Here is a 14,599-nt window from a genome sequence, read left to right as displayed (position 1 = left end):
ACAGTTGTTAGGTGCGCATTCCAATTGCAACACCTAATTTATTTCTCCTTTCCAATGCAGGGTGCCTCATTCAGCTGTCTCAAGGCATACATTAAAAGGTTTTATTTTTGGCAAATATATTATGCGTGCCTTTGATAGTGAAAACAAAGGTTACCGAGAAGCCATATTTTACTTTTTTTTTTTTAACTGAGAAACAATTTGTGTATAGTTGAGCGTTGGATAAAAGGTCTCTGAGTTTGCACTTTTGAAGGCAAATGTGTCCTTTTTAGGTTGAGTGTACAAGCACTTTGACCTGTTGTAAGTATTGTGGACTTTTAACCACACCCACCTCACGCTCAACACTTTCACTTGTTCGTGGGCTTGCCTATCAAAAATCTCTTGATGTCATTGGTAATTGCTTTAAGTTTGTCCTGCCTAGGGGCGGTTTTGTTATCGCTTTGCAGACTGACCCTGTTACATGGATAATTGCACAATTGCCAATATAGTTTAGCGTCTGAACTTTTTTCTTTTTTTCTTTTGTCTCCCCCCTTCATGCTCAATGGCAGCCATGACCCTCACAGCACAAACTCCATCACCAGTATTGGAGCGCTGGTCACATTGTTCACACTGTTACCTAATCAGTCATTTCTTTTGTCTCTCACATTCACGCTCCATAGCTTTCCCACAAACACTTGTAAGTGACAAATGCTTTACGTAAAAAAACACAGAAATTTGCAACACTGCTCTCCCTGCACAGCAGGCGAGCCGATACTACAATATTCACTGCACTCGGGAAAAGTCACCCCATAATGCTTTGCAAGCATTCTTTTTCAGAACATTTTTGCCCATAACTCAGTCTGTGGGGTTCCTAGGACAGTTGGACCACCACCAAAACATTCAGCATGACACACTTTTTATGTTTAGGTAATCTATGGGTACCCCAAAATAATAACCTCTCCCACCATTTGGTCCATTTTTAAGTTCTTATGGCTGGGAACTTTTGTTTTACAGCTTGGAGTAGTTTGTGTTCTTAGTCTTAGTATTGCAGTAGGCCTGCTAGGCCTGAAAATGTGTAAGGCACTGCGCCCACTAGGGGCTAAGTATACGGTTGCACTACATTTCTTTGTGCCATTCTGTTTCCATGTGGTTATACCCGCTAGGGGCTAATTATATGGTTACATGACCATGTTTCTTACTAATTATATTTTTATTGTGATGTCCTCTGGGGGCTGTTCTGAGCATTACAGTCAACATATTACAATATTTGCTGCCAATAACACTTTGCATGGCATTCTTTTGCAAAACATGTTTGCTCATAACTCAGCCTGTGATGGTCCTAGGACACTGAGACCACCTTCAATATGTTCACCACAGTCCACTCTTTGGTCTCCACACTAAGTTAGTGGGGACCCCAATTAATATCATCACCATTTTGGGCTGCATATAGAGGAGGAAGGTAAATGGAAGTGCTTTAGTTATATGCAGGGCCACTGAAATTATGTGGCAGGAAAGGACCAAATATAAGGCAGGGTTGACCAATTTATGTGGCAAGAAAAGTCCAGTTATGAATTTACAATGCCAATAGCTCCAGCTCCGGCAAATGTGAGACTTGTTGCATTGCAAATGCTTGTTTTAACATTGGGCTGATGATGATGTTTAGGAAATTGCATATGTACTTGTTATGCATGAAAGCATCTAAAATTATACACTGGGAGCAGAGCTAAGCCACCAAGATGGTAGATGCAATTTTTAAGCTTGGCACCATCATTGCAATTGAAAAGGTTGTGGACTTCAATCGAAGGCGAGAAACAGCAGATGAATGAGACAGAGTAACAAAACCGGCCTGTGATGAGCAAAGGGGAGACATCCAAAGTCCAAATGCACAGGTGCAGTTTATGAGTCTGGACACATCTGGGAACAGCCAAGGTCGGAACTTTGCTCCTGGTAAAACCGCTATAAGTAGAGGCTACACCATGCAACAGTTGGAACCTGCGGATGGAACAGGTTCCTGGTTCACCCTGTGACTATAAACCGGCGATAAAAAGGCAGTGCCAGGCCTTCACTGAGCCAGAGCATGAGAGACCAGGAAAGGATGAGCCTTGGAACGACAAACAACAGAGAGGCAAAAGCTCTAATAAAGAAAAACGATAAACGTAGGCCAGATACTTTTTTTTTTTTTTAAATATTACTGTGCAGTTGGTGACGGGCCAAATTGAAAATGTCAGGATGAGATGCTGGAATCTCACATGGGTCTTGAACTGCATCAAGAGACGCCTGGTACGACAGAAGACCTGAAGCGAGAACAAATGTAGCATAAACATAACATAACAATCGCTACAAGATGTCAAGACAAGGGACAAACTAGCAAGCACCTAACTGATCCACCTGCGGCTGGAAATACACACTCTTCCTCAGCACAAACCCCTCCTCTATCTGGTTAAACAGTTTTGAAAAGTGTCTTAATACTAAAAGATAAAGCGCAATGGCCTTGACGACACCGCACTCAGTTAAAAATTATAAAAGAAACATTGAGAAACTGGCCCATCTTCCGCTGCATCAAAACATTGTGCTTTATTACTTTACCAAAAGTCCATCTTGTAAAAACCAACAATAAAACACGCTGAAGCATTTCGGCTCTGCCACTGCCATGGACCACTGAGAAGGGGGCATAACCCCAACCCTAGTGTCCTAATTCCTTCCAGGCAAGATGGAGGAATTTGAAAAGTAGTTTCCACTTCAGCTCATCCACCTGAGGGATGGGGCTGGCATGAAGTGGGCACTCCTCCTTATTTAGCTAATTTTCCCACCTGTGCTGTTGTCAATAATGTGGTCAGGACAGGGGAGTTGGTCATCTCCACCATGTGTAGAGACCTTCGTTGCATTACAAAGGCTGCAAGTCATTTGAAGCTCCCCACCCTGGAATGTCCATACTGTCTGGGAGAGAAGGTCAGACCTTTGTCTCAGACTCTCAAGAGTCCTGGCTCTCACTTTGGGGAGCCAGAAACGGGTCTTTGGTGGCTGAACTGGTCAGGTCCAGTCAGTCAGCACACTAGCAGTTGTTAGGTTTTCAGAGGGCACCTCTGAGGTGCCCAGTTTGTGCTTTTCTTAATAAATCTGTCAGTGGAATCAGTGAGGGTTTATTATTCTGAGTTGTTTGATACCAAAAATCCCAGGATTCAGAAAAACCATCTTGTAGCTGGGGAACTGGTAGTGACCAGTGTCCAGCACATGCAATTAAAATGGCTTCCCTGTACACTTACTATGTCTAGGAATCGACAGACCTATAGTAGGGGCATATTTGCTAATGCAAATATGCCCTTGCATGTAAATAAATACACCCTGCCTTGGGACTGTAAGGCCTGCTAGAGGGATGACTTGTACATATTGCATGCAATGTTAGGGGACATGGCACACAGGCTGTGTGCCATGTCATGTTTTCAGTTTTGGAAGCACCTTGTCAAGCAGCCTCAATGGCAGTCTGCATAAGGTGGCACAAATTGTGCTGCATCTCTGAGGCACCCTCTTCAGTACCCATGCACTAGGTACCAGGGATACCATTTACTAGGGGCTTATAGGGGGCTGAAGGGCCAGGTCACTTGGGGATCAAGTGGACAGGTATATTGTTTTTGGGAAGGACAACTGGCACTGGGGACCTGGTTAGCAGGAACCCAGTGGACTTCAGTAGAAGTTGCATCTAAAAAACAGGCAAAAGTCTGGGTGGTACTGCAACCAGAACCCATCTCCCTACAGGTACTCGGCAGGATACAGAAACACCAATCCAAGCACCACCCGATCAGAATAGGCAGAAGGTGCAAACCAAGGAAATAATACAGGAATCTACTAGAAAGGTAATGACTCCTACATAGAAGCAGCAGTGGCACAGCTCAGTAAGTCATCACAGAAGTAGATCTGTGATGTCCTCCCTGAAGCGGCTAAGCCATAATCCACCGGATTATGCTCTACTGTGTGGCTACCAACTAGATGGGCAGCAGGGGAGTTCCTGTAGAATCAGAATTGTTAGATTACTTTCAAGGGAGAGAGACCAGAGGAGGAACAAGAACGGATGAACTGGTGAAAGTCTTGGCAAAGGTTCTGTCTCCCAACCCTTTTTGGGAAGACACTCTCAAACCTTGCCTTCATTTACCTTGGTGCACAAACCAGAATTAAATATAACTTGACTTGCACGGTCATCGTAAGGAAGGGCTGCACAGTCAGTGGTCTCTGTCCGTGGACAGGAAGGGCAGTATTTAGGTTGACCGATTGCATATTTGCAGGCCTGTGCAGGTGGAGTATGCATCTGCATTTGAGAGCTGGAATGCCATGACAGCCCGATATCAGAGGACATGGGTGGTTAAAAAACCTTTCACTAGAGTGCCCATTTGGGTTACACTTTCAGCTAGAGGCCTATGGATGGTATAAAAGAGGCTTCTCCACACCTTTGGGCCAGAATTCATGGTGGAAAATTGGAGCTGGACTGCCAAACTGAAGATCTAAAATAATGAAGAAACAGCTGCCTGGAATTGGGAGTAACAGAGCAGAAGGCCTGAGTACAGTAGTGGTGGTGGGTGATCTGTATACCGGGTAGACCGAGAAATAGTCTCCATCGATCAAAAAATGCCAAATACTCCTACAGGTTTCTGGAGCCACGGTCATTTGTGGGACAGAAGGGGGCAGAGTTTTCGTATGTATTTAAGCCAGTCCTTCTGTTACACTGATTGGCCTGAAGTGCCACAGAATACTAATGGCTTAAATTTGGTCGTGGCAGACATGGTTCCCAGATCTACTATGCCTACACATACTTACAACTGCTGTCGACCAATAGACGACTGCTGGGTAGAGACATGGGCAAATTACTAATTCGCAACTCGGTGCCTATCACCAAGATTAGGCAAATTACCTTTAGCGACTTATGCTGTAAATAGGGAAGATAAAGCAGGGAATAGTATGGGAAAAACCTACATGTGCACAAATGTCTTGACAGAATATATATATAGTTAATTTCTTGATTATATGGTGACAAAGAGAATGTAAGCAATTATTAGTCTAAACCTGGAAAAAATTAGGTATTGTGGCCTGTAAAAAGGCGCTATTGAGACTTTATGATGACGTGCTTATGTCAACATGTATTAAATAGCATTAAAGATCAGAGAAAAAATCTTTAGAAAACATTAGTACCCTGAAGTAGTTGGCAGCATATTTACCGATGCAGTTTAATAGATAATATTGGAATAAGATAATGAAATTGCAAGGGAGCATCTGAAGCTTGATATGTAGGATGACATGATAACTTGTAAGGCACTCTTGTAACAGGAAATGGATTGTAGTTTATACTTTATCTTTCTTCTCTTTACTCTGTGAATTAATTTTTTAAAAATATGTGCTCTTTTGTATTGTAACTGTATTTATTTGCGGCTGATTATTGTGTTTTTTTTTTTTTATTATTTTTTTCCTTTCTTTTCTTTTTTTAACTAAAATTAATTTACATTGAATTGAGTGCCCATTTAAAGACGGAACATGTTATATGACTAATTGTAATTGAGTATAACGAGCTCAAATGATGTGTTGGAACATTTAAATACACTCTGAACATCCCTTTGCAACAGCCTTTGTAAGTAAATAAATTATTGTGCACCCCTTATGTTGTTAAAATACTCTGGGTGCAATAGTATACACAAGATCATTATCAAGCATGGGTATGTTTTTAATTAAACAACAAAACATTTCTGGTGATGTGGAGGACATGAAAGCATGAACTTGAAATTGCGTTGATCTTGGACGTCATGGAGGAATCTTGAGCCAGTGGGACCCACCAGTTATTTCACTTTCTTCGGAGGAATAGGAAGTAGCCCGTACTAGAGCAGAGTCGCATCAGGCTTTGAGTAGAAAGTTATTGCCTAGTTTGCTGGATGGCTGATGACCACTTTCTTAATTCCGGAGTGGAAGTATAGTCTTCTTTCAAGTATGATAAGCTGAATATTGTTGGTGTACAAAATCATCCTGTGTCCGAAAGACATTATTAGCTGGGGTGCCAGCTTACGTGCACATTAAAAGACATAGGTGAGAGGGGAGTAGCCCTGAAAGACCCTAAATTACAGACTCAGCCTCTCAGACTTAAAAAGCAGAAAGGACCGTATTTGAACACCCTTTCCAAAGAAAAAATGTGGTGATTTCACTATAGTATCAGTCTTTCGAATCACAGACATTGTACAGTAGAAAAAAACAGCAGAAAGGTCCAGTAGAATGACTCGTCTTCCCAACCATTAAGGATGACTCTGATGTTACTCGATCTGTCCTTCCTAGCTGACACCTCAACTGCCAGAAAATCCGAGAGGAGCTGGGTGGTGCACCAGTTTTTCTTGAACCCTGCCCAAATCTCGAAGAAGTGTATATGCCTGGTTTTAGTTCACAACTTCAGAGATGTCTGTCTGTATTTACAGTTTTGGGACAAGTGCCAAAACTGAAGGAGGAATTTGCCATATTGCTAAGACAGTTGACTCTGACCAGGCCAAGATATGTGGGAAAAAAAAGTAAATCAAGGATTATCGAGAAATTCCAATATAGAGATCTTCTCAGTGGATTATTTGCCTCTCCAGTAGTCCACATAAAAGGCTGCCAGTATCACTCTGCCCAGTCGTTGTAGGACAGGAAGACAACAGGCCAAAAGAAGGAAATGGGCCCATCAAGAAGGAGTGGACAGTCTACATTGTTTGTGTATCCTGTGATGTAATGTGCAGTAGTGAGTCTCAAATGATCCTTGCATATAGAGTACAGAATAGTTTGGTTAAAAGGAAACCTCATTACAATAAAGTTAAGGATAGCAAGATAAATACCATGTCAAAACCTCAAGGACCATTTTTTTGTTGAATACAAATTTCAGTGATATAGAGGTTTGGTAATTTTTAGTGTTCTAAATTTGAAAATGAATTAATAGAAGTCCATGAAAAGGTGTGTGTCTTAGAATTCCGGAGTGCTGTGTTCTAGAGGAAGCTGTAACTGCCGCATTTATTTATATTTATAGGCCCACAATGCAAAGGATAAAAGCTACAAAGGGCAGGAGACATGGAATGTGATCATAAAGGAATATTTTCTAAAATTTATGTTATTAGGCAAACTCAATGAATCTCAAGCCATCGTAATACACTTTTGCACTGTTACTAAGGCATTTCAAATGAAAGAAATATGTTTTCTCAGTCACATCCTCACAATTCTTTATTTTTTTTGGTTTTTTAGATGGATATGGATGAAACAAAAGGTGGAACTGGCCTCCGACAATATTATTTATCTAAAATTGAAGATCTGCAGGTAATTGTGTTGTATGAATATTGCACCATGTATAATAATAAATTATACTTCATTATTTATTTACTTTGAGTGCCAGTTTCTACAAAGTACAAAAATGTGCTCTTAATTTCAGATGAAAACATTTGATTGCATCTCCATTCTGTGTAGGTCAGCTTTAGTGTGATAAATGATTGAATGAAATTAGCAGCATCTCAGCACTTTCCTTAATCACTGTTATAGCCACCTTCTTGTTTAGATTGTGGAAACAAATCAAAAGTCTTAAAACTTTCACCAAAAGTTAGTTTTTCTTTGTAAATGTTTTGGGCAGGCTATCTTCACGAAATAGCTTAATGTTGACTAATTGATATTGTGAATGTCCAATATGTACTCTTCTTGTATCTGCAATTATCGGGGGAGGGGGCTGTTAGCTAAGTGCCTGGGTATGCCTTGACATGGCAACTGTGATATGCATGTAAGTGTTGTGCTCTATGTTGATCGCTTTGTACTTTGTTGAACTGCTTTATTGTCAATTGAGGAACTGTTCAATGAAGAGTTCTAAAAAAAAAAAAATGTTTGTTTGACTAATGGGCTAAAATCGGGCTTCAGTCAGAATAAATTGGGGTTGGAGGATCAACCCTGTTGGAGTACTTCTCTTTCACTGACCCGCTGTTAAAGAATCACTATATGTTATCCCCCTACTGGGCATTGCTTCTATTGCAGTGCCTGATGTGCATTCATTTGCAGCAGCACTAGCAAATATTAATTGTTGAATGCACAATTGATCTGGAATATAAGGCTTTCCCCCTATAAAAGCAATAACTCTCGTGATAAATGTGTACTTGAAGAACGGTGTAAGCAGCTAAGTAAGTACACTATATTTGTTAACGTTCTATTTCAGTAGGGCCATTTTTTTTGCAAAAGTTATTCTAGTTTCTTTAAATACTAATAAAAAAAAAAAAAAGATTGCATTTATGTAGCGATGCATACAGTTATCATGACAAGACCATTTATAAACCACACGTGCAATTTACACCATATTACAGTTTTGATAAATGAGGGGAGGGGTTTCCGACAAAGCATATCCACGACATCACACAATAAATGCAGTTTGACAATTGTTGAGTTACCATATTTTTATATCCAGCATCTCCAACGCATACACTCAGCATGGTCTATTTCTCGTGTATTAGCGTGCAGTCTGGGGCACTGCCTGTCCAGTATCCCCGTACAGGCGGGGTTGCGGTTCATTATGTGGAAAACGCTGTCGCAGGTTGCCACCGCTTGCATCGGAATGTCAGGACTGTGTGGTGTATGGATTAATGGGGTGCAAAGGTCTGTTAGGATTAACTCCCATTGAGATGCAAGCTGGTACTTATGTAGCCCTAGTGTATCTTCACAACGAAGAGCTGTACCCTCCATTCTTACCCAGACAGTTAGCGATTGTACCCACGCCTCATGTCGGCGGATCAGGGGATTGCCGTTTACAAGTTATGAGGCGTTTAGCCAGGATTAGGCCAGTATCCAGAAAACAGGAAGTGGCTTTCAGTTTTTTACCCCTGGGGAACAATCCCAAAATTCATGCTTCCCGTTTCTGCGGTATAGGCCGGCCCATACAGTTTGCTAAGCAATTCAGAATTGAGGTCCAGTAGCGATTATAGATTTGGGCACAACCACATCATTTGTAGTAGATCCACTCCCACTCTCCGACAATGAGGACAGGAAGTGTCAGTGTGACTGAAGTATCTGTTAACCTTATCAGGCGTGAGATAAGTCCTCTGTGTGACATAATATTGTATGATGCGGAATTGCATATCTTGGGACATGCATGGGGGTTTCTAACAGTTGCCCACTCCTTATCAGTGAAGGACCCCCACCCCCATTGTACGCCTCCCATTGCCTGCGAAGATTTGTAAGAGGACCAGACGTGAGGAGCCGTAAAGAGTCCGCCATCCAGTGCACCAGGCGCCTTCCCAAACACATGTAGGTATTGTAATGTGAGATGTCTTTGGGGCTCCCTTGTCAGATCCTCCCATGCACACTGCATTGTGTGTTTGAGTGTTATGTAATAGAAAGGTTCCTGGGAGTAGATCAGTGGTCTCCCATCAGTGTATAGTGAGTGTGGAGCATGCCATCAGCATAGAGATCCCCTAGGGTGTGTGTTCCTACTTCTTGCCAGGAAACACATTCTGTGGCTGATGTAAAACATGTGCCACGGGGAGTTCCCAGTAGTGGTATGTCCGGTGCATATGGAGTAATGTTCCTAGTAAGGTAACAACACCTACGATAGCAGCGGTGTGCTAGGCTCAATAATATAGGTTATGGTGCTGGAGATTTGGTACAAGGGTGGAATAAATGGAGCAGTTTATAATGTGACCAAGCTGGCAGGTCTGTAGCAGTATCTGATTGATGTTGGGATGAGAACCAGCGAGTCACTCATTCTAGTTGCGCAGCCAGAAATTAGTGCTCTAGGATTGGTAGTGATAACCCACCCAGGTTCATTGGGCAGTAGAGTTTAGGAAGGGCCACTCTACAGCGGGAGGTATTCTACATGAAGGAGCGAAAAAAGGAGGCTGTGATATATATATATATATATATATATAGTGGCAGATTCACAAAGTAATATAACAGCCAGGGTAGGATTATCATTTTAACAAGGGCTACCCTTCCCATCACTGTCAGTGGCAGTATCTTTCAGAACACCATCTGGCTGTGCAGAGCTGTCGGTGCAAGCATTAAATTCCCATTAAAGAGATCCAAGCTAGTAGGGTATACCTTACTGCCAAGATATCTAAATGTACTCGGCTGCCACACTAGTCTAGGGGTGACAGGAATTGCGTCTAGATCAGTTATGCAGGGTGATAATGGAAGACATGGAGACCTTCGCATGCACATCAAACATGGGTATTATATCCTTGGGAAAGTCCGCTAGGTCATCTGCATATAAAGACATGGCATGGATCCCATCCCCCTGAAGTATTCTCATCCAGATTGCGACTGCTAGAGGCTCCATCACTAGGGCAAAGAATAAGGGGGATAAAGGACTCCCCTGTTCCATACCCCTTCCAATCTAAATCTGTAATGATACATGGTGTCCGATCTTAGTCCGGGCTGTTGTGACTGTTTATAATAACCTCACTAGCTAGAGAAAAAGAGGGCCCCATCCATATTTTGGTAGGACTTCAAAAAGAAAAGGCCATTCCAACAAGTCAAATTCTTTCCCTAGGTCTATCACAAGGCAACTTGCTTGTGGCCAGCGACGAGGGGTACATCTCAATATACGGACAAATCGGGTATGTTAAGGGATGTTGTGCAACAGGGTACAAAATTGTTGTGATCCTCATGTAACAGTACAGGCACCAGTGGGGCCAGTCGTGTTGCAACAATTTTGGCCAATATCTTTTATAGTCCGTATTTAAGAGTGCTAACGATCTATAGGAGTGTAGATCAGTAGGGGCTTTATGCGGCTTTAGCAGGGAGACCAATGTGGCCTCCCGGAGTGTAGGGGGTAAACGTGCTAGATTTAGGGCTTCCTCATTTAAAGGAAACAAATGGGCGGCAAGTTGAGTAGAGTATGCCTTATAAAATTCAGCCGGCAACCCATCCGGGCCAGGCATTTGCCATTAGCAAGTGAGGGGATGGTATCTTGTATGCCAGGGAGCGTTATAGGGCCCTCTAGTTCCAAACATTGGTCGTCTGTGATTTGAGGTAGAGGCAAATCGGCAAGGAACAGGTCAATATCACCTGATATAGGGGCGAGGCAGAATTATATTATGACCCATAATGTATTTGGAATGCATTGTGAATTGCATCCTGTGCATATAACAGAGTGCCCGACTGTGCGCAGATGAACATAATCAGGTTTGGGGAATTCTCTTGGCATATTAATCAGGCAAGTAGGGACCCCGCTGTATCCGACTTTGCATGTGTGTTAGCTGAGTGTGCAGCATAATTTAAGTATCTCAATCTTTCAAGAAGTTTTGAGTGAGTTTTACGCTTGGCCTCTAACTGTGATATAGTATTGGAATTCCATGCTACTTCTGATTCATGGTGTAATAGCTGCTGTTCCTAAGCGAACACCTATTTATCCAGCTGTTTGTGCATGCCCCAGCTGAGCCCCAGGCAATGGCCACATGAAGCAAGTTTAAATGCATCCCATTCCACTGAACAGGTAGTTAGTGATTTGTTGTTCGGTCAATCCGCGAAATGCTGATTCCTCCAGTGTAACAGGCTGTAGTCGCCACATGGGAACAGGAGGTTGGGCAGGGGTTTGTAGCAGTCTCATCTGCTGACAGTGCTGCCTATAACTGCAGGGAGCCTATGAAGGGCTGGAACAAGAGTTTGGTGCTGTGGCCCATTGGCAAAGGCTTCCTGAATCTTCAGTTTCTTCGGTCTATGCTTGTCCTTATCCTTAGTATGAGCTTCTATATACACATGTGATCCAAGTTTATATTATAAACTCCTCGGGATAACCTTCCCTAAATAAAACACTGTTTTTATTTCTTGGGGTGGTCAGTTTTTTTTGTTGTTTTGTTTATTGTGTGGTGATGCGGTTGTTATGGCTCTACAACATCCGATACGAAAGGTCTGTTAAGGGATAGTTGACATGTCTTCTCATCCTTGCAAAGTACAACTTAAAATATTAAATTAAAAGTAGGCTGTTGTTTGATGTCAAATATGCCACATAACGTTGTTCCAAGGAAAGATGCAGGTTTATGACCCAGGCTTGCAAATGTGCCCTTGGTTTCTGATACAATTCCGTGCTTAACTGATCCCCATCAGTATTTGGGTAATAAGTGTCCAATATTATAGTAACAAACTAACCACTATATTAGCAACCCAATACATCAAACCTCACCAATATAATCACAAGACACAAAAAAACATAAAATTACAAAAAAACACTAGACTGTAACACACCAGATGGAAACCCCTAATTATGAATTAAAACAGATGCATACTGTAGGAAGTTGGCTCTGTATGCACTATTTCAAAGTAAGGAAAAGTATGCACAGAGTCCAAGGGTTCCCCTTAGAGGTAAGATAGTGGCAAAAAGAGATAATACTAATGCTCTATTTTGTGGTAGTGTGGTCGAGCAGTAGGCTTATCAAAGGAGTAGTGTTAAGCATTTGTTGTACATACACACAGGCAATAAATGAGGAGCACACACTCAGAGACAATTCCAGGCCAATAGGTTTTTGTATAGAAAAATATATTTTCTTAGTTTATTTTTAGAACCACAGGTTCAAATTCTACATGTAATACTTTGCATGAAAGGTATTGCAGGTAAGTACTTTAGGAACTTTGAATAATCACAATAGCCTATATACTTTTCAAATAAAACACATATAGCTATTTTAAAACTAGACACAGTGCAATTTTCACAGTTCCTAGGGGAGGTAAGTTATTGTTAGTTCTTGCAGGTAAGTAAACCACCTACGGGGTTCAAATTTGGGTCCAAGGTAGCCCATCGTTGGGGGTTCAGAGCAACCCCAAAGTTACCACACCAGCAGCTCAGGGCCGGTCAGGTGCAGAGTTCAAAGCGGTGCCCAAAACGCATAGGCTTCAATGGAGAAGGGGGTGCCCCGGTTCCAGTCTGCCAGCAGGTAAGTACCCGCGTCTTCGGAGGGCAGACCAGGGGGGTTTTGTAGGGCACCAGGGGGGGACACAAGTTAGCACAGAAAGTACACCCTCAGCAGCACGGGGGCGGCCGGGTGCAGTGTGCAAACACATGTCTGGTTTGTATTTGAAATCAATGGGAGACCAAGGGGTCTCTTCAACGATGCAGGGAAGGGGGGGGGCTTCTCGGGGTAGCCACCACCTGGGCAAGGGAGAGGGCCTCCTGGGGGTCACTCCTGCACTGGAGTTCCGATCTTTCAGGTCCTGGGGGCTGCGGGTGCAGGGTCTTTTCCAGGCATCGGGATCTGGGAGTCAGGCAGTCGCGCTCAGGGGAGCCTCGGGATTCCCTCTGCAGGCATCGCTGTGGGGGTTCAGGGGGGGCAACTCTGGCTACTCACGGTCTCTTAGTCGCCGGGGAGTCCTCCCTGAAGTGTTTGTTCTCCACTAGTCGAGCCGGGGGCGTCGGGTGCAGAGTTGCAAGTCTCACGCTTCTGGCGGGAAATGCAGTTGTCTTTAAAGTTGCTTCTTTGGAAACAAAGTTGCAGTCTTGGGTGAACAGGGCCGCTGTTCTCAGGAGTTTCTTGGTCCTTTTAGAGCAGGGCAGTCCTCTGAGGATTCAGAGGTCGCTGGTCCTGGGGAAAGCGTCGCTGGAGCAGTTTTCTTCCGAAGGGGGGAGACAGGCCGGTAGAGCTGGGGCCAAAGCAGTTGCTGTCTCTGTCTTCTCTGCAGGGTTTTTCAGCTCAGCAGTCCTCTTCTTCTTAGGTTGCAGGAATCTGAGTTCCTAGGTTCAGGGGAGCCCCTAAATACAGAATTTAGGGGTGTGTTTAGGTCAGGGAGGGCAGTAACCAATGGCTACTAGCCCTGAGGGTGGCTACACCCTCTTTGTGCCTCCTCCCAAGGGGAGGGGGTCACATTCCTATCCCCATTGGGGGATCCTCCATCTGCAAGATGGAGGATTCCTAAAAGTCAGTCACTTCAGCTCAGGTTGCCTTAGGGACTGTCCTGACTGGTCAGTGACTCCTCCTTGTTTTTCTCATTATCTCCTCCGGCCTTGCCGCCAAAAGTGGGGCCGTGGCCGGAGGGGGCGGGCAACTCCACTAGCTGGAATGCCCTGTGGTGCTGTAACAAAGGGGGTGAGCCTTTGAGGCTCACCGCCGGGTGTTACAGCTCCTGCAAGGGGGAGGTGATAAGCATCTCCACCCAGTGTAGGCTTTGTTACTAGCCACAGAGTGACAAAGGCATTCTCCCATGTGGCCAGCAACATGTCTCGAGTGTGGCAGGCTGCTAAAACCAGTCAGCCTACACGGGTAGTTGGTTAAGGTTTCAGGGGGCACCTCTAAGGTGCCCTCTGGGGTGTATTTTACAATAAAATGTACACTGGCATCAGTGTGCATTTATTGTGCTGAGAAGTTTGATACCAAACTTCCCAGTTTTCAGTGTAGCCATTATGGTGCTGTGGAGTTCATGTTTGACAGACTCCCAGACCATATACTCTTATGGCTACCCTGCACTTACAATGTCTAAGGTTTTGCTTAGACACTGTAGGGGCACAGTGCTCATGCACTGGTGCCCTCACCTATGGTATAGTGCACCCTGCCTTAGGGCTGTAAGACCTGCTAGAGGGGTGACTTATCTATACTGCATAGGCAGTGTGAGGTTGGCATGGCACCCTGAGGGGAGTGCCATGTCGACTTACTCGTTTTGTCCTCACCAGCACACACAA

General features: G+C 43.6%; 1 protein-coding gene across 1 annotated transcript in view; it reads left to right on the top strand.

Annotated features, from left to right (window-relative positions):
- LOC138299626 (26S proteasome regulatory subunit 8) overlaps positions 1–14,599 on the top strand; it is a 175,192-nt gene that overhangs the window by 8,459 nt on the left and 152,134 nt on the right. The window contains exon 2 of the mRNA XM_069238058.1: positions 7,210–7,281. Coding sequence (XP_069094159.1) covers positions 7,210–7,281 — 72 coding nt within the window. The remainder of the gene's footprint in view (positions 1–7,209; positions 7,282–14,599) is intronic.

The sequence above is a fragment of the Pleurodeles waltl genome, chromosome 6 (genome assembly GCF_031143425.1).
Source record: "Pleurodeles waltl isolate 20211129_DDA chromosome 6, aPleWal1.hap1.20221129, whole genome shotgun sequence".
Classification (NCBI taxonomy): Eukaryota; Metazoa; Chordata; class Amphibia; order Caudata; family Salamandridae; genus Pleurodeles; species Pleurodeles waltl.
Note: the sequence above shows the minus strand (reverse complement) of the source record. Positions and strands in the feature narration are given on the sequence as shown.